Here is a 24,556-nt window from a genome sequence, read left to right on the forward strand (position 1 = left end):
AGGTCTCCTGCAGGTCTGGTCCCTGTGAGTTTGTCACAATCAAATTTGGGGCCCTGGATAAGTGGCAGAGTCAGCAAACTTTTGCTGGTGAAGCCCAAAGGGCCAGCATGTTAGAGGAGAGACCTGGGGTGGACCCCTAGCCTGACCATTCCCATTCCTGTGACCCTGAAGCAGTCACAAGAGCCTCCGAGCCTCTGTTTCTTCATCTGTAAAATGGCCATGGCATCGCTCACCTAGCAGGCTTACTACTCTAAGAGACTGGAGATGATCGATCCAGCCCAGGTGGGCCAGACACGTGGCAGTTGATACTATTATAATTATTGATTATAACCTAAACAGGAACCCCATCTGGGTCTTCAGTAGCACCTGATGTGTATGTTGGGCCAATGGGGAGGGTCACATCTCCCACTCCTCCGACCTATCCCTTCAAGCCCCGACCCAAGCTGGCTCGAGGGGCCACTGGCAGTGGGTGTGGGACTTTTGAGGTGCCTGGCGCTTTTCTCCCTGGGCTGTCAGAGACAGAGCTGGCCGAAGGCAGGGACAGATCCAGAGCCATGGTGGCCCAAATGTGTCCCTTCTGGCTCCTGCCCCAATCCTCAGAGAGAAGGTGGGGACACCTAAAAAGGTTCTGAGAACCTGAGATTTGGTCCTTGGCCCCTCTCTGTAAGAGGGGAGGAGGTCTGGGAGCTAGGCACTGAAGTTTCTAGAAGTTAGAGAAGCATGCGGCACTGTGGGAGGAGCTTTGGAAGCAGACCCCACACCCTTCCCAGCCTCTGGGCCTCTGCACAGGCAGGACTCTCTCAAGGCTGCCCTGCCCACTTCCCCACCTGGCACACTCATTGGGATCTTCCAGGACCCAACACAGAGTCTCCTCTTCCAAGAAGCCTTCTCTAACCCCTAGGGACAAGTGACTGTTCCTCACCCACATCCTTCCGTGCTCCCCTACCCCATATCTCTGTAGATACGATTCCCTGCCACTCATGGCCAGCTCCCCAAGGCCGGCACCTATCTATACTCCAGAGTGCCAGTGCCCAACCAGGCCTGGCTTTCAATGAGTGTTCTCTACAGTTTTGCTGGATGAAGGAGGCTGGGCTCTAACCTTAACTCTCCTTCCTGCTTGGGACCTAAGTTTCTCAGTCTTTTTGTTTTTGAGCAAGAAGGGTCAGCCTTTGGCAAAGAGGATACTGGGGAAACAATCTGAGGTTTTCTTTTCTTTTTTTTGAGACGGAGTCTCGCTCTGTCTCCCAGACTGGAATACAGTGGTGCGATCTTGGCTCACTGCAACCTCCGTCTCCCGGATTCAGGTGATTCTCCTGCCTCAGCCTCCCGAGTAGCTAGGATTACGGGCGCCCACCACCATGCCTAATTTTTAGTAGAGATAGGGTTTCGCCATGTTGCCTAGGCTGGTCTCGAACTCCTGACCTCAGGTGATCTGTACGCCTCAGCCTCCCAAAGTGCTAGGATTACAGGCGTGAGCCACCGCGCCCAGCCTCTCAGTCTTTAAAACAGATGCGAGGTTGGACATGATGTGGAGGCCTCTGTGCACTGTTGTGAGATGGGCTGTGAGATGGTGTGGCAGGGCAGGTGAGGAACAGAGCTCAGACCGTCAGGCAGCCAATCCCTTCCTTTCTTCAGGGCCAGCCACAGGCTCCAGTTTCATGAGGAAAGACCTCAGCTTCATTCCCAGGAGCCAGACGCAAGGCGGGGTACCACCCACTGGTGTCTAACCAACTCCTGTGCTACCCCATCCTGCCTTCTAGGACCTTCTTGATCTAGGCCCTGCCAGATTCTGTCGCTTCTAGGCTCCTTCTGGTCTCTTGGCCTTTGCTCATGCTGTTTCTCTGCCTGTTCACTCTCCCCAGATCCTTGCCCTTCAGGTCTCCACTTAGATATCACCCTCCAGGAAGACCTCCCTCAACCCCCTCCAACCTCCTCTGGGCCAGGTCAGAGGCACTTCTGTATTCCCATGGCTGCCTGTACTCCCTTCCCTGCAGTGTACCTCACCTTGGGTTTCTCTACCAGTGTCAGGGTTCTCCTGAGCGCCCCCAGCACCCTACACTCCTCGAGGGCAGGACTATGTCTGTCTTATCTTGTGGAGCCCGTCTCAATAAGGTGCCTGGCACAGAGCATTCACTCGAGTGACCAGAGCCTTCTCTCTGCCAGGCACCATCTGCTGGCTGGCTGGCTGGATGAAGAATGAGTGTCCGAGGGCCTGGGCCGAGCATTGGAAGGCACCTTCTGCATGCCCAGGCCCTTCCTGGAAGAGGCTGCCCCTGCCTGCCCGCCCTGCCATTACCTGGCCAGATGATGGCTTCCAGCAGGGTGACCCGTCTGGCCAGGAGCTCCAGCTGAGCCTGCTGCTGCAGGAAGCTCTGTAAGCTAGGAGCCTGATGGGAGATGGAGAAGAGCAGACGGTGCGAGTCTGGCCTCTGAGGGCTGGGCTGGGAAGCCAAGCCGGGAGGGTGGGAGGGCACTGCCAGCTGCCATCAGGGCAGGAGCCTGGGAGTGAGTCTCAGTACTGAGACTTCAGTCTCCCCTCCTATGGTGGGGACAGGGCTGGCCTGGATCCTCAAGTAACCACATGGGTGGGGAGTTTCTGGGTGAATGCTTGGGGTGAGAGCCTGGCTCTCTTAGTCCCCTAAAGGGACCAATAGAACACGTTAGGAGGACCAAGGGGAAAACTGCAAAGGGGACACCTGAGGCCAGGAGGGTCTGCCTTGTGAGAGCCTCTGGGGGATTATGGGAGAGGAAGGTCAGAACTGGTAGGTAGTGCATTACCCAGAGTCCCCTGGGGCCTGAGCCTGGCTCTGTCACCCACAGTCCCCTGCCCTTCTGGAGTCTTGCTCCACGACCTATTGCCCTGCGGGCCTGACTCTGTTACCCATGATTTCTCTAGAGCTGAAGGCTGACTAGAGTCTGGATCCATTACCTGTAATCCTCCTGTTGCCCTGAGCTGTGATTTGGTTACCCATGATCCCTTGCACTGCAGGAGTCTGGCTCTGTTACCCACAATCCCACTGCTAGACTGGAGTTTGGTTCCATTGCCCATAATTTCTTCCAAACTTGAAATCTGTTATCTCTGGTTCCCTGGAGGCCTAGAAACCACATTACCCATAATGCCTAGAGGCCCAGGTCTGACCACAGCAGTAGGGCCTGGGTTTCCAGGGTACCCCTGCACCCATGGAGGAGGGAACCAGTCATTGAGGGATGGGTGGTTGTGGTCTCTCAGGTCCATGCTTGCCTGGGACAGGCACCTTCTCCAGTCTCATGACTGGGGTCAGGCCAGTTCCACCCCAGAAGGGCTTGGGGAAGGCTGGCAGGCAGGGGCTGGACCGTCTGTCCATCTGTCTGTCTCTACTCACCATAGAGCCCAATCATTGTTTCCAAGATTAAAACCCTCTCAGCTAAAATCTTCAAAGCCTCGCGTAGTTGGTGCAACCCCTCCCCCTGTGGAGGAAAGAGACAGATGCAGCCGTGAAGGGGGCAGGGGAGGGGACCCCGCAAAGCCCGTCAGTGGCCCATGCCCCACCCAGGACATGCACCTGCAGCCCCCACACTACCTGCCACAGCCCAGGGTCCATGGACAGCCAGAACAAGACCGGTTGAGGACAGGAGGGGGACAACAAGGCAGGCGGAAGGAAGCAACCCCTGCGGGACCTCCCAGAAGGTCCCGTTGGATCCCAGCTGGCTGCTCTCCTACACTGCCGCAAATCCTGCTGCGCTGAAGGTGGGGCGAGCCAATCTTCAGGGGCAGAACGGCCACCCCAGAGGCTGCTGGGAGTCCTCCTGTCTTCTAATGTCTGTCACTCAGCACCAGTTGCTCTCCCAACACCTGCATGACTATATTCCTTGGTCACCTATATGTTTATTTACTTCACATTCTTTTTGCTGTAAATCACTACATTAGCCTCACCCTAATTACTCTGATCAGTGAGCTCAGGCTAGTTACCAGTATTTTCACTTATGCCCAAATGAATATATGGATGTTCCTTGACTTGCAATGGCGTTTCATCCAGATAAACCCAGTGTAAGTTGAAAATATCGCAAGTCAAAACCGCATCTTTGAGACGGAGTTTCGCTCTTGTTGCCCAGGCTGGAGAGAAATGGCATGATCTCGGCTCACCACAACCTCCACCTCCCAGGTTCAAGCGATTCTCCTGCCTCAGCCTCCAGAGTAGCTCATGCCCTACCACGCCCGGCTAAATTTGTATTTTCAGTAGAGACAGGGTTTCTCCAAGTCGGTCAGGCTGGTCTGGAACTCGGCCTCAGGTGATCCGCCCGCCATGGCCTCCCAAAGTGCTGGGATTACAGGCATGAGCCACTGTGCCCAGCCAATAAGATTTTTTTTTAAGAGACAAGGGTCTTGCTACGTTGCCCAGGCTGGTCTCGATTTCCTGGCCTCAAGTGATCCTTCTATCTCAGCTTCCCAAAGTGTTGGGATTACAGGCGTAAGCCACCATCCCTGGCCAAAAAAGTGCATTTTGACATACAATATTTTCAACTTACGATGGGCTTATTTGGAAGTAATGAGGAATATACTGAAAGCCTATATTGCTTTTGCACAACTGTAAAGTTGAAAAATTGTAATTTGAACCATCATAAGTTGGGGACCATCAGTGTGTCAATAAAATTAGACAACGTTTGAGTTACATTGCTTTTGGAGAACTTGCGCTTAAATGCTGACAAATCTGAGGCTCAGGCCTCTGCCTCTTCCCCAGCAATTCACACTTTGAACTCCCTGCCTGGAAAACAGTGCTCACCTCTCCCAGGGCTTAGACTATGCCAGGTCCACATTCTGGCACATCCTGATGTGTCGCCCTCAGCCCAGCCCTCTCCTCTTAGCAGTACAGGTCTGCTTCTCCCTGTCTCTGGCTCCCAGAACCCTGGCACTGGGCTCACAAAGCCCCTCCTCCAAGGCCACCAGCTCTGGGGCTCCCCACTGCCCAAGTGGTGCCAGCTGCTACCCAGGGCTCACGCCAGAGACCTCATCTCTTCCTCCCCATCTGCATCCTTTCCTTCCCCAGCATACGGTCCACAGTCTTGACAACACTCCATACTCCCTCATTCCTTCCTCTTTCCTAGTCCAGAAACAAAGCTATTTCCAGAATGTAGATCTCTCAATTCCAGCAGCATGCCAGGATGACTAATAGAACTATCCCAGCCCTGATGACATCTGGAAATCTCTCTTGGTGTCCTTTACTCAGTACAGATAAGTGAAGGGATGGACAATATGTATAATTGTATAATTACAAGCCAACCCTTTAAGGTTGTTGCTTCTCACAAAACCATCTAAACAACTGAGAAGTCTCTCAATATGTCCATCATGAGCCTGCTCGCTGGGGCCGACCCTTGTGATCCAGCTGTCCTGTCCACATCACATGGATTGAGCGACCCTCAGGCTGCTGAATGGCCATTTCAGCCTGGGGGTCCCAGGGTCACCACGGGCTGCATGCCAAAGTAATCCCCCTTTGAGTATTGCAGGGGCAGGATCTAAAAATGAATGACCTTCACTGGGCACAGTGGCTTACACGTGTAATTTCAGTGCTTTGGGAGACCAAAGTGGCAGGATCACTCAAGGCTAAGAGTTTGAGACCAGTCTGGGGAACATAGCAAGACCCCATATCTACAAAAAATTAAAAAATTTGGGTGGGCACGGTGGCTGTCATGTAATCCCAGCACCTAGTGACACTTTGGGAGGCCAAGGTGGGTGTATCACTTGAGGTCAGGAGTTCTAGTGCAGCCTGACCAACATGGTGAAACCCCATCTCCACTAAAAATACAAAAATTAGTGAGCATGGTGGCGTGCACCTATAGTCCCAGCTACTTGGGAGGCTGAGGCAGGAGAATCACTTGAACCCAGGAGGCAGAGGTTGCAGTGAGCTGAGATCACACCACTGTACTCCAGCCTGGGTGACGGAGGGAGTATCCATCTCAAAAAAAAAAAAAAAAGAAAGAAAGAAAAAATATTAGTTGGGTGTGGTGGTACACACCTGTACTTCTAGCTACTGTGGAGGCTGAGGTGGGAGGTTCACTTGAGCACAAGAGTTTGAGGCTACAGTGAGCTATGATTGTGCCACTGCACTCCAGGATAGGTGACAGAGCAAGATCATGTCTCAAAAAAAGCTGGGGGGCCTGACATGGTGGCTCACACCTTAATTCTGACACTTTAAGAAGCCAAGGTGGGAGGATCACTTGAGCCCAGCCAGGGCAACATAGTGAGACCCCATCTCAAAAAAAAAAAAAAAAAAGGCCCAATACAGTGGCTCATGTCTGTAATCCCAGCACTCTGGGAGGCTGAGGTGGGTGGACTGCTTGAGCTCAGGAGTTACAGACCAGCCTAGCCAACATGGCGAAATCCCATCTCTACTAAAAATACAAAAATTAGCCAGGCATGGTGGTGTGTGCCTGTAGTCCTGGCTACTTGGGAGGCTGAGGTGGGAGGACTGATGCCCAGAAGGCTGAGGCTGCATTGGGCCGAGATCGTACCACTGCACTCTGGCCAGGGCGACAGAAACCCTGTCTTAAAAAAAGAAAAAATTAAAAAATTAGCCAGGCGTGGTGGTGTGTACTTGTAATTCCAGTACTTTGGGAGGCTGAGGTGGGAGGGTGGCTTGGGCCCCTGAGGTGGAGGCTGCAGTGAGCCATGATCACGCCACTGTACTCCAGCCTGGGCAACACAGCAAGACCCTATCTCAAAAAATAAAAAATAAAAAAAGACGATCTTAAAAAATTCCAGGCTGAGCACGGTGGCTCACGCCTGTAATCCCAGCACTTTGGGAGGCCGAGGCGGATAGATCACCTGAGGTCAGGAGTTCAAGACCAGCTTGGCCAACGTGGAAAAACCCTGTCTCTACTAAAAAATATATATATATACACACACACACACACGTATATATGTATGTGTATATATACGTATATATGTGTGTATACATATATACACATACGCAAAAATTAGCTGGGTGTGGTGGCACATGCCTGTAATCCCAGCTACTCAGGAGGCTGACGCAGGAGAATTGCTTGAACCCAGGAGGCAGAGGTTGCGGTGAGCAGAGATCATGCCATTGCACTCCAGCCTGGGCAACAGAGCAAGACTCTATCTCAAAGGAAAAAAAAAAAGATGAAAAAAATATTCCATTAAGCCATTCCCGGCATGGACAATGGGACAAGCTGACATGAGCCTCCTAACGAGGTACAATAAAAGGCACCACAAGTGCCCCTGCCAAGAGTATTTAGCCTGCATCTCATCATGAAGAAACAATCAGACAAATTTAAATTGTGGGACATTCACACAAAGACAAAGTCAAGAGAAGATGAAAAAGGCAGGAGGCCTGTTTCAAAAGAGACTAGAAATGTGGCAACCAAACGCAATGTGTGAAAACCTTGATTAGATTTTAGACTTGACTGATTGATTGATTGAGACAAGGTCTTGCTCTGTTGCCCAGGCTGGAGTGCAGTGGTGTGATCATGGCTCACTGTAGCCTTAACTTTCAGGACTCGGATGATCCTCCTGTCTCAGTCTCCCAAGTAGCTGGGACTACAGGTGTGTGCCACCACACCCAGCTAATTGGAAAAAAATATTTTTTTTTTTTTGTAGAGACAGGTGTCTCCCTATGTTGCCCAAGCTGGTCTCAAACTCTTGGGCTCAAAAGAGCCTCCTACCTTGGCTTTCCAAAGTGCTGGGATTATAGGCATGAGCCACCTTGCCCAGCCAGATCTTGGACTTTGAAAAAAAAAGAGCTTTAAAAGGCATTTTGGGGGCCAGGTGTGGTGGCTCACACCTGTAATCCCAGCACTTTGGGAGGCTGAGGCGGGCAGATCACCTGAGATCAGGAGTTTGAGATCAGCCTGGCCAACATGGTGAAACATCGTCTCTACTAAAAATACAAACATTAGCCGGGCATGGTGGCAGGTACCTGCAATCCCAGCTACATGGGAGGCTGAGACAGAAGAATCGCTTGAACCCAGGAGTCAGAGGTTGCAGAGAGCAGAGATTGTGCCATTGCACTCCAGCCTGGGCGACAAGAGTGAAACTCAGTGTCATAAATAAATAAATAAGTAAGTAAGTAAATAAATAAAGGTATTTTGGGGGTCAGGCATGGTGGTTTACGCCTGTAATCCCAGCACTTTGGGAGGCTGAGATGGGTGGATCACCTAAGGTTAGGAGTTCGAGATCAGCCTGGCCAACATGGGGAAACCCTGTCTTTACTAAAAATACTAAAATTAGCCGGGCATGGTGGCACACGCCTGTAATCCCAGTTACTCAGGAGTTGGAGGTAGGAAAATGGCTTGAACCTGCGAGGCGGAGGTTGTAGTGAGCTGAGATCATGCCACTGCACTCCAGTCTGGGTGACAGAGACTCCATCCTGGTGCTCCAGCCTGGGTGACAGAGACTCCATCTCAAAAAAAAAAAAAAAAAAAAAAGGCATCCGGGGACAAGTGGTAAAATTTACAGGTAAGTCACATATTAAATGGCATCATTTTGCTAAATCAATGTTAGCTTTCTTAAGTATGACGATGGTATTGTGGTTATGTGGGAGAATGTTGATGTTCATTCACGGTGCACACTGCAATGTTAGGGGAAACGTGGCTGGGTTTTGCAGCTTACTTTTAAATGAATTTGAAAAAAAGATCTATAAATATATAAGAGAGAATGACAGAACAATTGTGGCTCAATACAGTCATATGTCACGTAATGATGTTTCAGTCAGTGATGGATCGCATATCTCCATGGTGGTCTCATAAGATTATAATGGAGCCGAAAAATTCCCATTGCCTAATATTTACTATATTTTACCTATTTACTTATTTATTTTTCTTATTTACTTATTTATTGTCTTGCTGTGTCGCCCAGGCTGGAGTGCAGTGGCGTGATCTCATCTTACTGCAGCCTCAACCTCCCCGGCTCCAGCGATCCTCCCACCTTAGCCTCCCAAGTACCTGAGACCACAGGCACGTGCCATCACACTCAGCTAATTTTTTTATTTGTACAGACAAGGTCTCACTACATTGCCTAGGTTGGTCTGGAACTCCTGGGCTCAAGTGATCCTCCTGCCTTGGCCTCCCAAAGTGCTGGGATTATAGGTGTGAGCCACTGCACCTGGCCATATGCTATACTTTAAATTGTTATTGTAGAGTGTACTCCTTCTACTTATTTAAAAAACAGTTAACTGTGAAACAGCCTCAGGCAGGTTCTTCAGGAGGTATTCCAGGAAAAGGCATTGTTATCACAGGAGATGACAGCTCCACGTGTGTTACTGCCCAGAAGACCTTCCAGTGGGAGAAGAGGTGGACATGGAGACAGTGATATTGATGATCCTGACCCTGTGTAGGCCTAGGCTAATGTGTGTGTTTGTGTCTTAGTTTTAGCAAAAACATTTAAAAAGTCAAAAATAAAAAATAAAAAAAAGGCCAGGCACGGTGGCTCATGCCTGTAATTCCAGCACTTTGGGAGGCTGAGGCGGGCAGATCACTTGAAGTCAGGAGTTCGAGACCAGCCTGGCCAGCCAATATGGTGAAACCCCATCTCTACTAAAAATACAAAAAATTAGCTGGGCGTGGTGGCTCATGCTTGTAAGCCCCGCTACCCAGGAGGCTGAGGCAAGAGAATCGCTTGAACCTGGGAGATGGAGGTTGCAGTGAGCTAAAATCACACCACTGCACTCCGGCCTGGGCGAAAGAGGAAGACTGTCCCAAAAAAACCCAAAAACCTTTTTTTTCTTTTTTTTTTTTTTTTTCTGGAGACGGAGTCTCGCTCTGTCGCCCAGGCTGGAGTGCAGTGGCCAGATCTCAGCTCACAGCAAGCTCCTCCTCCCGGGTTTACGCCATTCTCCTGCCTCAGCCTCCCGAGTAGCTGGGACTACAGGCGCCCGCCACCACGCCCGGCTAGTTTTTTGTATTTTTTAGTAGAGATGGGGTTTCACCGTGTTAGCCAGGATGGTCTCGATCTCCTGACCTCGTGATCCGCCCGTCTCGGCCTTCCAAAGTGCTGGGATTACAGGCTTGAGCCACCACGCCCGGCCCCAAAAACCTTTTATAGTGTATTTTTACTATACCTTTTCTATGTTTAGATACACAAATACTTACGATTGTGTTGCAGTTGCCTGTAATATTTAGCATAGTAACATGCTGTTTAGGTTTGTAGCCTGGGAGCAATTGGCTACACCACACAGATGAGGTGTGCCGCAGGCTATCCCATCCAGGTTTGTGTACGTATATTGTATGATGCTCATGCCACAACGAAATCATCTCATGACATATTTCCCAGAACATATCCCCATTATTAAGCGGCACATGGCTGTAACAATAATTGGTCCATCTACAGGAAGGGCAGAATGACATTCATTGTACCAACTTTTCTGTATATCAAAATGCAAAATGGCTGGGTTCAGTGGCTCACACCTGTAATCCCAGCACTTTGGGAGGCCGAGGTGGGTGGATCACATGAGGCCAGGAGTTCAAGACCAGCCTGGCCAACATGGTACAACCCCATCTCTACTAAAAATACAAAAATTAGCCAGGAGTGGCTACAGAGTCCCAACTACTCAGGTGGCTGAAGCATGAGAATTGCTTGAACCCAGGAGGCAGAGGCTGCAGTGAGCTGAGATCGAGCTGTTGCACTCCAGCCTGGGTGATAGAGAGAGACTCTGTCTCAATAAAAAAGGAAAAAAAATAAAAATTAAAAAAAAAAATAAAAATACTGGGGAGGCCAGGTGCAGTGGCTCACACCTGTAATCCCAACACTGTGGGAGGCTGAGGTAGGAGGATCACTTGAGGCCAGGAGTTTGAGACCAGCCTGGGAAACACAGTGAGATCTTGTCTGTATTTTTTCTTTTTTTTTTTAGACGGTGTCTGGCTCTGTCGCCCAGGCTGGAGTGCAGTGGCCGGATCTCAGCTCACTGCAAGCTCCACCTCCCGGGTTCACGCCATTCTCCTGCCTCAGCCTCCCGAGTAGCTGGGACTACAGGCGCCCGCCACCTCGCCCGGCTAGTTTTTTTTGTATTTTTTAGTAGAGACGGGGTTTCACCGTGTTAGCCAGGATGGTCTCGATCTCCTGACCTCGTGATCCGCCCGTCTCGGCCTCCCAAAGTGCTGGGATTACAGGCTTGAGCCACCTTGCCCGGCCTGTATTTTTTCAAAACATAAAAATAAAAAGAAAAATCTGGGCATAAGTGTTTTTAAAATCCATTGTTTGGAACTCCCTCAGACAGATGGCCTGATGTTTGCATTGACAACCCAGTCTCCTCCAGCCTGGCCTGCCCTCTGCACTTCAGATCTAAGTGTCTGGGCCTGCTGGACGCCCCTACTTGGCTGTAACACAGACTCCTCCCGTTGGTTCACAGACAAAACTCAGCCTGCTTGCTTCTCCTGGTTCTCTTTTGCTATTTGAAGTCTCCCTTGACTCCTCACTCCCTTTTGCAGCCAAACCAGCACACAAGTGTCTTTTTGCTCCATCGATGGCTGTCTGTCCTCACTGGCTCCCACCCCCTGCCCGGCTCAGACTCTCACCAGGATGACCACAACAGCTCCCTACCTACTGTCTTCTGCTTTTCCCATCCATTCGCCAAGGCAACTGGGGGGATTTTTGCAAATAAATAAAAAAAAACCTGACCACATCATTCCCCTGCTTCTCGAGCCTTCAATGCCTCCCCACTGCCCTAGAACAAAGCCCAAATTCCTGAATGTGGCCTCCTACCTTTGGCCTCTGTTCCACTCTCTGCCTGTCACAATGCCACTCCAAGTATTTTCAGCTCCTCAAATATCCAAGGCTCCCTCTTGCCACAGGGGCTATGCACCTGTTGTACCCCCGCCTCTGCCTGGACACCCCGTGCCTGGTTAATGCACCTTTCAGGCTTCACCTGGCTCCTCCGGGAGGATGCTAAAGTGTGAAGTGTTTATAAAGTTGACAGTCCTGTAGCTGCTGATTATAGGTCTTTTTCACCCCATCTCACTGTGACCACCCTGAGGGTGGGGACTGTGTCTGAATTGCATCTGTGTCCACAGTGCCCAGCCCCAGGTCTGGTGCCCATGGAGGAGATGCTTGGGGAATGGTAGCTGGTTCTCTGGACCTAGGAGCTTAAAAGTCAGGGCTCCAGTTCCCGCTCTGCCAAGGATTCTCTCTGCAGAGTCGGGCCTCAGTTTCCCTGTCTGAATAAGGGGTAAGAGCTTCGATCCAGGTGGGCAGGCCCAGCGTAGTCATTCCAGTTCCTGCAGTGCACTATCATGACCACCAGGCGTCACTGCCGGGCCACAGCCAGAACGCCCATCTGCACGCTGCACTAAGGGAGTTGGTTGGTGAAGTGTACATAGGAGCCCTCCGGGACCTTGCCAGCACTGAACCTCATTCCCACCTGTCCCCAACAGAGCTGTTCCCCCAGCCCCCAAAGCCTCATGCAACCCCTAGCCCAGCAGGTCCCCTCCCAGGCAAGCAGCAAGCAGGGGCAGAAATGCAGGTAGAAGAGGGGCAAGAAGGTGGGTGGGCAGGGGCCCTGCTACCTCTTGTGGGGAGCCCACAGGTGGTTCTGGGTTCAAGGACTGGTCTAGGGTGGCCAGGGCATCTTGCCGGGGGTTCTCATGAAGGGAAGGGACTGCCCAATCTCTCCCATCCCTCCTGGGCTGGGTGGTAAATGTGTTCCCAGACCAACGGCCTCTGGGAGAGGCCAGCAAGTAGCCTAGGGGAGGCAGAGGGTCAGGCACGCATGGGTCTAACTGACCCCAGCTCAGTTCATGACCATACTGGCAGTTTTAAGAGGCTCTGGAGCTACGGAGGATGGGCATGGGGTAGGAGGAGATTCAGGGCAGCAGGGGCCAGGAGAGGCTAACTGGAGAGGTAGCAGGTCCCCAGAAGTCATAGGCAGCACAGGGGAAGACTCGTGCAGGGTAGGGGGCTCCCACGGCTGTATCCATCACTGACCCCACAATCAAGAACTGAGAGGGCAAGGCAGGCACGGGGTGCCACCCACATCCTCACTAACTTGTGACTGCCAGGAAGTAGGGTGTCCCATCCAGACTGCATGTGGAGGGGGAGTCACAATACCACCCCCCAAAAAGAGCTTCCTAGTTGTCTCTCTCTTCTGAAGGAGTGCCTGCCTCCACTCTGTCCATTTTCCAGATGTCTCCCCTGTCAGTGATGGCTTCCAGATGCCCGTGTCATGGGGCTTTTGGGTACGGTGTGTTTTAGGGTCCTCATCTTTCTCCCACTTCTCTTGGGTGAGTAGATTTCTAGGTCCTGACCCGAAAATCCCTTCCCTGCAATGATCTCCAATGATTGTGAAGGTTTCTACTTTCTTTTCTTTTTTTTTCTTTTCTTTTTTTTTTTTTGAGACAGAGTCTCTCTCTGTCGCCCAGGCCAGAGTGCAGTGGCACGATCTCAGCTCACTGCAACCTCTGCCTTCTGGGTTCAAGTGATTCCCCTGCCTCAGCCTCCTGAATAGCTAGGACTACAACAGGTGCTCACCACCACGTCCAGCTAATTTTTGTATTTTTAGCCCAAAACTTTTAGGCTGATTTTGTATTTTGTATTTTTGTATTTTTTTTTTTTGTATTTTAGAGATGGGGGTTTTGCCACATTGGCCAGGCTGGTCTCGAACTCCTGACCTCAAGTGATCCACCTGCCTCGGCCTCCCAGAGTACTGGGATTACAGGCATGAGCCACCGCACCCCGGACGATTGTGAAGGTTTCTAGGACCCCACATTAATCATGAGATTTTGGGGTATGTGGTTTCTAGTTCCCCCTTCTTGTCCCCCTTCTCATTTACTCTGTCTCCTGTATATGTGAGAGTTTCTAGGCTTCTCTTCTCATCCATCATGGGTCTCCTATGTATGTGATGGTGTCTAGGACCTTGTGTAAACTATAGGTCCTTTAAGTATAGAGAAGTCTAGGTCACCTGGCCTCATTAACCATGTTAAACGTGTACATAGCAGTTTCGAGGAGTCTCTTCACAGGCTTTGTGCATTTCCAATGTGTATGGTGGTATCTAGTTCCCCATCCCTTTTACCACGTGGCTCCTATGTACCTCGTCATTTCTAGGCCCCTTTCCTAGGTCCCCTATCCCATGCTCCTGTGTAGATATTGTCTTCGTTCTTCCCTTTGTTCTGCAGACAAGGGAGCAAGCCAAGCCATTGCTGGGAAGGGGCTATGGAGGCAGGGGATGCAGTCTAGCCTGGGTCAGCCCAATCCACCCAGGAGGAACAGGCAGAGCCACCCTGGCCTGGAAAGACCACAGAGGGAAGGTGGAGACAGGGACAGAGACTGAGACAGAAGGCATGGGGTCTGCTGATAGGGCTGGCCCTGCCCGGTTGGGAGCAACAAGATAGGGAAGGGAGTTGAGGCTGAGAATTCCCAAGGCTTCTGCCTGGGAGACCAGGCTGTAGTAGGGATGTGGATGGTGTGCTCCCACTCCCAGGGCCTCCTGGGGAGGGAATACTCTCTTGAGCACCTAGGGCTGAGAAGGCAGGAAGAGGCCAATGCCAGACCAGAGCTTACCCAGTGGCTCTTCTCACCAGGGTCTCCCTTGGGGCCAGGTTCCCCCTACAAGGGGAGAAAGAGATAGCAGCAGTGAGGAAGGGAAGGAGACAGAAAGGGAGGGGAAAAAAAAGAGGGAGGAAAAAGAGAGGGGAGAGGGAGAAAAACTTAGAGAAACAGACAGAAAGTAGCTTGTATTGGATACAAAGCAAAAACGAACTTCTTGAAGGCAACAGAAAGTAATAAAAAGCAGCCAGAAACTGGAGGATATTCAACCCTTAAAATAAGGGAATAGCACTGGGTAAAATCCATATACTTACACCTTTTCCTTAGAGGGTGCACCCCAGCCCTATCAGCCTGGCAAAACAGAGCTTAAGCAGAAAGTTTCAGTTTTATTGGCCTGAGGAGTCAGAGGTTGAGGTTGCCAGAGAAGCAAGCAATTGATGAGAAATACTGGGAAGCAGGGAGCCACAAGTGCGGGAACTAAATCTGTGTAAATGTTCCTTTCTAACACTTGGATGGTCCCTGGATTGCCCTATCACAGGACAACACTCTAAGGAGCCCAGTGGGGGAGAACCAACAGATTGGTAGAACTGACTAAAATTGCCAAAAATTGCCCACCATGTAGGAGACAGAGTTTTGAGTTCAAGTCCAACCAAGTTAGAGGTGCTTGTGAACACCTAAAGCTTTCCAGTGAAACTCCAGAACCGCCATGGCTTAGGAATAAAGACTCTATCTCAGGATTAAGGGATTTTTCCTAGGACTAAGAGCAAAACCAGAGATTCTCTCTGATAAAGCCTACAAGTTAGCCTCTAAAAGAGCAAGATGACCCATCAATAATTTAACTGTTCTAGAATAAAACTCAACACTCTTCAGGAGATGCTAACAGAATTTAAAGTCCTTTTCAACATATTACCTCCTTTGTCCAGTGTGAAACAAAAAATTACTAGACATGAAGACACAGGAAAATGTGACGCATATTGAAGAGAAAAATCAGCCAACAGAAATAGATCCACAGCCAACCTAGATGTTAGAATTAGCAAAGGAGGGCCGGGCGCGGTGGCTCAAGCCTGTAATCCCAGCACTTTGGGAGGCCGAGACGGGCGGATCACAAGGTCAGGAGATCGAGACCATCCTGGCTAACCCGGTGAAACCCCGTCTCTACTAAAAAATACAAAAAACTAGCCGGGCGAAGTGGCGGGCGCCTGTAGTCCCAGCTACTCGGGAGGCTGAGGCAGGAGAATGGCGTGAACCCGGGAGGCGGAGCTTGTAGTGAGCTGAGATCTGGCCACTGCACTCCAGCCTGGGTGACAGAGCAAGACCCCGTCTCAAAAAAAAAAAAAAAAAAAAAGAATTAGCAAAGGAGTTTAAAATATCTATGATTAATATGTTAAATAATCTACTGAAATTGATATCATGGGTGATAAGATGGAGAATTTTAGGAGAGATATATACATTGTAAAAAAGAATCAAATGGAAATCCTGGAAGTGAAAATGATAATACTGGAAATAAAAAATTATCAGATGAAATTAATATCAGATTGGACGCAACAGAAGAAGTAAACAATCAACTTGTACGTAGGCCAATGGAATAATTTAAACTAAAGTACAAAGACAGCCTGTAGTCCTAGCACTTTGGGAGGCCAAGGTGGGAGGACAGCTTGAGACCAGGACTTTGGGGCCAACCTGAGCAACATAACAAGACCCATCTCTACTTTAAAATGAAAAAACAAAAACCAAACAAAAAACCAAGCCAGGTGTGGTGGTGGGCACCTGTAGTCCCAGCTACTCAGGAGGCTGAGGTGGGAGGATTGCTTGAGCCTAGGAGCTCAAGACTGCAGTGAGCTGTGATCACGCCATTGCACTCCAGCCTGGGTGACAGAGCAAGACCCTATCTCAAAAAAGTAAAATAAAGAAATATAAAGCACAGAGAGACAAAGATTTTTTTGAAAACGAACAGAACTTCAGTGACTCCTGGGAGAAAATCAGTGGCATTCCAGAAGGACAGACTGGAGGGCAGAAACGGAAAAAAATGTTTGAGGAAATGTTGACCTTTTTTTTTTTTTTCCAAATTTGATTTAAAAACAAAACAAAACAGACTTCTGGGTTCCAACCTGGCATGTAAAGAGCTTAGAAGTTGTTGGTCGGGTGCAGTGGCTCACGCCTGTAATCCTAGCACTTTGGGAGGCCGAGGCAGGTGGATTGTCTGAGGTCAGGAGTTTGAGACCAGCCTGACCAATATGGTGAAATCCCGTCTCTACTAAAAATATGAAAATTAGCCAGGCGTGGTGGCAGGCGCCTGTAATCCCAGCTCCTCTGGAGGCTGAGGCAGGAGAATCGCTTGAACCCAGGAGGCAGGGGTTGCAGTGAGCCGAGATCGTACCATTGCACTCCAGCCTGGGGGACAAGGGCGAGAGTCATCTCAAAAAAAGAAAGACCTTCGAAGTTGTCATTCCATCTTAATAACAAGTAGAAAGTTGAAAAAACTGAAAAATCAACGGCTCTTCTTAGATCTGTTGGAGAAATGAGGCCACAGGCAAACCACTGCCCCCAAAGCTGGAGAGGCAAATCCAGACTATCACAGCTTACTAAAGCAGAAACCCACAAGCACAAACCTCCAGAGGAACCAGGGCCAGGAGAAGAAAACCTAAACTGTAGTTGATGAACTTCTAGAGGCTCCGTGTAGACAGGTCTTAGGGTTAAAAACTCCAGGGGGACCCAGTCATAGGCCCACATCCCTCCTTTGGTGAGTTTTACCCCAAGGAGCTCTACAAGGCCCTCACAGTGAATATCAGAGAAGAATGCCTTGTCCTTCCAGCAGGGGGAGGAGATGAGGCACCATTTTGAAATAGACCAAAGCATTCTCTTCTGAACAAAGCCTACCTTAGGAGAAACTACTTTACCAGATTCTAACCTGTTGGGATGATCAGACCCAACACCAGCTCATGGGGGCAATAAAGTCCTGCAGAGTCAAAGGAATGGGAAGACAGTTTGAGAGAGAAAGTGGGTCCAGGGGGCCAACACAAGTATGGAGGCTGTGAAGGCCCTGAACTCTGGGAGCCCACGCTATTTATTGGTGATCAAACAAAGAAACAGGTGGTGAGGATGCAGGGGTTGAGAGAAAGCAATGCATCAAGCACATGATTTACAGCTGTGACAGTTTAGCATTTTCTTTGAAGCATATGGAACATGTTCTGCTACTTAAGGTAATGGGAGTGCTAGAAGCAAGAAGCCAGCAAGTCTAGACACATTCCAGAGGCCACGAGGGGTTTTATGCCCTGAGCCCTGGATTCCATCCAAGTCACGAGGGGTTTTATGCCCTGGGCTTAGACTATGGTGCGGCAGGTAGCTTTTCACCCTTTAGCACGGAGTTTGGTGTTCCAAAGGCCACAAGGGGTTCTTGACCCTGGACCCCAGACATGTTCCAAGGCTCTTTTATGTTATGTCAGACATGCAAGCCCTGCCTCAGCTTCTCTCCGAAAACTCAGCTTTCCTCCCAACACTAACCACCCTGGAGGAGGTGAAATGCCCACTTCCAGCTCCCTCTAGTTTCCATGTGAAGGAAGGGAAATATCCAACTCTAACCCCCTCTAGACAACCTGTCCCACCTAAGAGTAAAAACAACCCCCAAACAAAAACAAAACAAAACAAAACAACAACTGAGACACACTGGTGAAGTTCACAGTCCAAGGGCACAAGCTCATCTAAAGACTGAGATCTAGGCTGGGCACAGTGGCTCATACCTACGGTCCTAGCACCTTGGGAGGCCAAGGTGGGTGGACTGCCTGAGCTCAGGAGTTCAAGACCAGCCTGGCCAACATGGTGAAACCTCAACTCTACTAATATACAAAAAAATTAGCCGGGTGTGGTGGTGGGCACCTGTAGTCCCAGCTGCCTGGGAGGTTGATGCATGAGAATCACTTGAACCCAGGAGGCGGAGGTTGCAGTGAGCCAAGATTGAGCCACTGCACTCCAGTGCCTGGGAGACAGAGTGAGACTCTGTCTCAAAAAAAAAAAAAAAAAAAAAGACTGAGATCTAATCATAGGACTCCAGAACACTTTCCTTCCCCCATACCTTCTCACTACATTACTAAAGGCCTATCTACTGCAGTTCTTTTGAACAGTACATTATGTCTACCTTCCAGTGAAAAATTACAAGGCACACTAAAAGGCAAAAACACAGTTTGAAGAGATTCAACAAACATCAGAACCAGCATCAGATATGGCAGAAATGTTCAGATTATCAGGCCAGGAATTTAAAAAATCTATGATTAACATGCTAAGGGAATTAATGGAAAAAGTAGACAACCTACAAGAAGAGATGGAGTATAAGCAGAAAGATGGAAATTCTAAGAAAGGCCTGGGTGTTGTGGCTCATGCCTGTAATCCCAACACTTTGGGAGGCTGAGGTGGGTAGACTGCTTAAACTCAGGAGTTTGAGACCAGCCTGGGTAACATGGTAAAACCCTGCCTCTACATTAAAAAAAAGAAAAAGAAAAAGAAAAAAAAAGATATTCTAAGAAATAATTAAAAATAAGTGGTAGAGATAAAAAGCACTGTAACAGAAATAAAGAATGCCTTTGATGGGCTTATTAGTGGACTGGACATGGCTGAGGAAAGAATCTCTAAGCCTGATGATATGACAATGGAAACTTTCAAAACTGAAATGCAAAGAGAAAAAAGGCTGAAATAATAGAACAGAATATCCAAGAACTGTGAGACAACTACAAAAGATGTAAATATGCATAATGGAATGCCAGAAGGAGAAAAGAGAAAGAAACACAAGCAATATTTAAAGTAATAATGACAGAATTCTCCCCCCAAAAAATGTCAGACACCAAAACCACAGATCTAGGAAGATTAAGGAACACCATATAGGATAAATGCCACAAAATGACACATACGCATATCATATCCAAACTTCAGAAAATCAGGCTGGGTGCAGTGGCTCACACCTGTAATCCCAGCACTTTGGGAGACCAAGGCAAGAGGATCACTAGAGGCCAGAAAGACCAGCCTGGGCAACATAGTGAGACCTTGCTTCTAAAATTTAAAAAAAAAAAAAAAAATGGTCGGGCGTGGTGGCTCATGCCTGTAATCCCAGCACTTTGGGAGGCTGAGGCGGGTGGATCACCTGAGGTCAGGAGTTTGAGACCAGGCTGGCTAACATGGTGAAATGCTCTCTCTACTAAAAATACAAAAAATTAGCCGGGCGTGGTGGCAGGTGCCTGTAATCCCAGCTACTTGGGAGGCTGAGGCAGGAGAATTGCTTGAACCCAGGAAGCGGAGGTTGCAGTGAGCCAAGATCACGCCACTGCACTCTAGCCTGGGGGACAAGAGTGAGACTTTGTCTCAAAAAAAAAAAAAAAAAAAAAAAAATTAGCCAGGTGTGGCACGTGCCAGTAGTCCCAGCTACTCGAGAGGTGGAGGCAGAAGGATCCCTTGAACTCAGAAGGCTGGGTGACAGAGTGAGACCCTGTCTCAACAACAATAATAGTTTTTTAAAAAACTTCAGAGAATCAAAGATAAAAAATACTGAAGAGAAAACAGAAGGAAAAAATATCTTTCTTGCAGAGGAGCAACAATAAGAATTATATCCAACTGTGCAGAAACCATGCAAGCAAGAGAGTGGAGAGTAATACACAAAGCATTGAGAGGACAAAAACACATCAACCTAGAAATCTTTACCCTGAAGAATTATTCTTCATAAATGAAAGGGAAATGAAGACTCTCAGACAAACAAAAACTGAGGGAATTTTTGTCACTAGATCTGCCTTGTAGGAAACATTAAAAGAAGTTCTTCAGCAGAGTGCTTATTTTATTTTATGGAATGAAGTGTTGCCCAATTCTAGAATCACAAATAAAGCCAACTGGGAAAAAAATAAAAGGAGTTCTTCAGAGAGGACAAAAATTATATGTCAGAAACTCAGATTTTACATAAAGAAAGGAGGAGCAAGGCCGGGCATAGTGGCTCACGCCTGTAACCCCAGCACTCTGGGAGGCTGAGCTGGGTGGATCACCTGAGGTCGGGAGTTCGAGACCAGTCTGGCCAACATGGTGAAACCCTGTCTCTAATAAAAATACAAAAATTAGCCAGGCAGGGTGGCAGGTGCCTGTAGTCCCAGTTATTTGGGAGGCTGAGGCAAGAGAATTGCTTGAACCCGGGGGGCAGAGGTTGCAGTAGCAGAGATTGTACCACTGCACTACAGCCTGGGTGAGACAGCAAGACTCCATCTCAAAAGAAAATAAATAAATAAATAAAGCCAAAAAAAAAAAAAGAAAAAAGAAAAAAAAAAAGAAAAAAAAAGTGTGGCAGACAAAAATAGGAACAAAGAACAAGGACAACAAATAGAAAATAGTAGCCGGGCATGGTGGCTCACACCTGTAATTCCAGCACTTTGGGACGCCAAGGCTGGTGGATCACAAGGTTAGGAGTTAAACACCAGTCTGGTCAAGACGGTGAAACCCCATCTCTACTAAAAACACAAAAATTAGCCGGGTGTAGTGGCAGGCACTTGTAGTTCCAGCTACTCAGGAGGCTGACGCAGAAGAATTGCTTGAACCCGGGAGGCAGAGTTTGCAGTGAGCCGAGATCAAGCCACTGGACTCCAGCCTGGGTGACAGAGCAAGACTCTGCCTCAAAAAATATAAAAGATAAAAGCAAATAGTAATACGATAGCTATTAACCCAACTATATAAACAATCACTTCATTTATTTAGTTATTTTTTATTTTACTGATTGATTTATTTTTTTGAGATGGAGCCTCACTCTGTCGCTCAGGCTGGAGTGCAGTGGCGGGATCTCGGCTCACTGCAACCTCCATCTCCCAGGTTCAAGCGATTTTCCCGTCTCAGCCTCCTGAGTAGCTGGGATTACAGGAGTGCACCACCATACCTGGCTAATTTTTGTGTTTTTAGCAGAGACGGGGTTTCATCATGTTGGCTAGGCTGGTCTTGGATTCCTGACCTCAGGTGATCCACCTGCCTCCGCCTCCCAAAGTGCTGGGATTACAGATGTGAGCCAGTATGCACAGACTATTTAGTTATTTTTTAGAGGCAAGGTCTGGTTCTGTCATTCAGGCTGAAATGCAGTAAAGCAATGATAACTGTCACCTTCAACTCCTGGGCTCAAGCAATCCTCCCAGCTCAGCCTCTCAGGTAGCTGAATCTACAGATGCACACTACCACATCCAGCCAGTTTTAAAATTTGTTTTATAGAAACAGGGTCTCATTTTATTGCCCACTCTGGTCTCAAACTCCTGATTTCAAGTGATCCTCCTGCCTTGCGTCCTGAAGTGCTGGAATTACAAGTGTGGGCCACTATGCTGGGCCTCAATAATCACTTTAAATGTCAATGGCCTAAATACAGCAATTAAAAGATGAGGATTGTTAGAATGGACCAAAAAACAAGACCCAACTATATGTTGTCTACAAGAAACTGACTTTAAATATAACCACAAAACAGGTTAAATGTAAAGGAATGGAAGTTAACTGGGCATGGTGGTACATGCCTGTGGTCCCAGCTACTCAGGAGGCTGAGGTGTGAGGATTGCCTGAGCCAGGGAAGTTGAGGCTACAGTGAGTGATGATTGCACCACTGCACTCCAACCTAGGTGACAGAGAAAGACCCTGTATCAAAAAAGAAAAAAAAAAAAAAGGAAAGGGATGGAGAAAGATATAGCATGCTAACTCTAATCAAAAGAAAGCAAGAATAGCTTTAATTCTAGAAAGAGAATTAATTTTAGAAAGAGAAGATTTTAAGTCAGGCATGATGGTGCACACCTGTAGTCCCAGATACTTGGGATGCTGAGGCAGGAGGATCACTTAAGGCACTTCATTCACTATGTGCCCAGGAGTTTGAGTCCAGCCTGGGCACACAGGGAAACCCTGTTTCTATAAAAGAAAAAAGGAATAAAAAAGCACTCAATCCAAAAGAAGACAAGAAAAGAGAAGGGAAAAAAGAAACACAAAACAGGCCGGGCGCGGTGGCTCAAGCCTGTAATCCCAGCACTTTGGGAGGCCGAGGCGGGTGGATCACGAGGTCAGGAGATCGAGACCATCCTGGCTAACATGGTGAAACCCCGTCTCTACTAAAAATACAAAAAAAACTAGCCGGGCGTGGTGGCGGGCGCCTGTAGTCCCAGCTACTCGGAGGCTGAGGCGGGAGAATGGCGTGAACCCGGGAGGCGGAGCTTGCAGTGAGCCGAGATCGCGCCACTGCACTCCAGCCTGGGCGACACAGCAAGACTCCGTCTCAAAAAAAAAAAAAAAAAAAAAAAAAAAAAAGAAACACAAAACAGAAGGAGTAAATAGAACATAAACAGCAAGATGGTTAACTTAAACAGAACCATATCAATTAATCAATTATACATATCATTAAACATAAATTAACTAAACAGTCAAACTGTTTTTAAACAGCAAGACCCAAGTCATATGATGCATTTCTTTTTTTTTGAGACAAACTCTCGCTCTTATTGCTCAGGCTGGAGTGCAATGGCACAATCTCAGCTCACTGCAACCTCTGCCTCCCAGGTTCAAGTGATTCTCCTGCCTCAGCCTCCTGAGTAGCTGGGATTACAGGTGCCTACCACCATACCAGGCTAATTTTTGTATATTTAGTAGAGATGGGGTTTTACCATGTTGACCAGGCTGGTCTTGAACTTCTGACCTCAGGTGATCCACCCGCCTTGGCCTCCCAAATTGCTCGGATTATAGGTGTGAGCCACAGTGCCTGGCCCACACTTTCTTACATTTAAGAAAATTTATATACATATTTTGGAGACAGGGTTTTGTCATGTTGCCCAGGCTGGTCTTGAACTCCTGAGCTCAAGCGATTCACCTGCCTTGGACAGGCGTGAGTCACCACACCCGGCCATGATGCACTTTAAATATAAAGTTACAGGTTGAAAGAAAAAGAATAAAAAAAGATGTAACATGCAAATGCCAAGCATAAGAAAGCTGGTGTGCTATTAAAAGCACACAAAGAAGATTCAAGACAAGTATTATCAGAGATAAAGATATTAATTTCATAAAGGTAAAATGACCAAGGAGACATTAAAAAACTAAATGTGAATGCACCTAATAACAAAGATCCAAAATACATAAAAATTGACCATATTAAAGAGAGAAATGAACAGATCTACAATCAGAATTGGAGAGATAGAGTGTAAATGAAATACAGAGTCAAAGAGACAGACATGCAGAGGGAAAGAGAGAGATACAAGAAACAGAGAGCCAGAGTGAGAGAGACAGAGGCAGCCTGATCCAAAGAGGACAATGAGTCTCAGAGACAGGGAGCATCTGAGAATAAATGACAAAACAGGGAGGATCAGAAGCTCTGGTTGCAGGGGATGGAGTCAGAGGAAGAATCTGGGACTATGGGATCTTGCAGGGATGATTGCAGGACAGACAGCAACACTTACCTGCTGCCCAGCAGAGCCTTGGGGGCCAGGCTCCCCACGCAGTCCCTGTGTAGGAGGAGACAAATGGTGTCAGCTTTTGAGGGCTCTGACCTGGGGCCCTCAGGACTCCCCAGAATTCCCCCACCTGGGGCCACCTGAGTACTCACTCTCTCGCCTTTCTCTCCTGGGTGGCCAGAGATTCCTTTGGGTCCAGTTGGGCCTGGGGGTCCCTGAGCAACAAGACAGGGCCTCAGCCTTGTGTTGGGGCAGGATGGAGCAGGCAGGGGCTTGGGAACAGAGGTGTTGGGGGGAGGGTGCTCTAGCTTGGTCTGGGCCTCTGGGTTCTTCACCATACACCAAGCACACAGCAATCAGTTCATACAGCTCAGTGTTAAAAGATCTGATCCTAGAGTCAGATAGTCCCACCACAACTCACGGAAGTTGCCATGTGCTGGCCACAGCCCTAGGGCAAGAATCCCCACTTTTCTTGGTTTTAGGTGATAACAATACATGGTTTTCATTACTTGGATTGAATAAGATTTATGGAAGGTAGTTTGCATATTAAGTGCTCAATAAATACTTATTGAATGAATGAATAGAAGGATGAATGGATGGATGGATAGATGGATACAAGGGTGGATGATGGACAGATGTATGGATAGATGGAAAGATGGACAGACACATGGGTGAGAGT

General features: G+C 48.4%; 1 protein-coding gene across 2 annotated transcripts in view; it reads right to left on the minus strand.

The window, feature by feature from the left end:
• The window catches only part of EMID1 (EMI domain containing 1), a 53,496-nt gene that overhangs the window by 1,963 nt on the left and 26,977 nt on the right, over nt 1–24,556 (minus strand). For both annotated transcript variants that reach the window (XM_025399466.1, XM_025399467.1), the window contains exons 11-14: nt 24,030–24,092; nt 23,884–23,928; nt 14,483–14,527; nt 3,363–3,447 (exon numbers count right to left, since the gene is read on the minus strand). In XM_025399466.1, coding sequence (XP_025255251.1) covers nt 3,363–3,447; nt 14,483–14,527; nt 23,884–23,928; nt 24,030–24,092 — 238 coding nt within the window. The remainder of the gene's footprint in view (nt 1–3,362; nt 3,448–14,482; nt 14,528–23,883; nt 23,929–24,029; nt 24,093–24,556) is intronic.

The sequence above is a fragment of the Theropithecus gelada genome, chromosome 10 (genome assembly GCF_003255815.1).
Source record: "Theropithecus gelada isolate Dixy chromosome 10, Tgel_1.0, whole genome shotgun sequence".
NCBI lineage: Eukaryota > Metazoa > Chordata > Mammalia > Primates > Cercopithecidae > Theropithecus > Theropithecus gelada.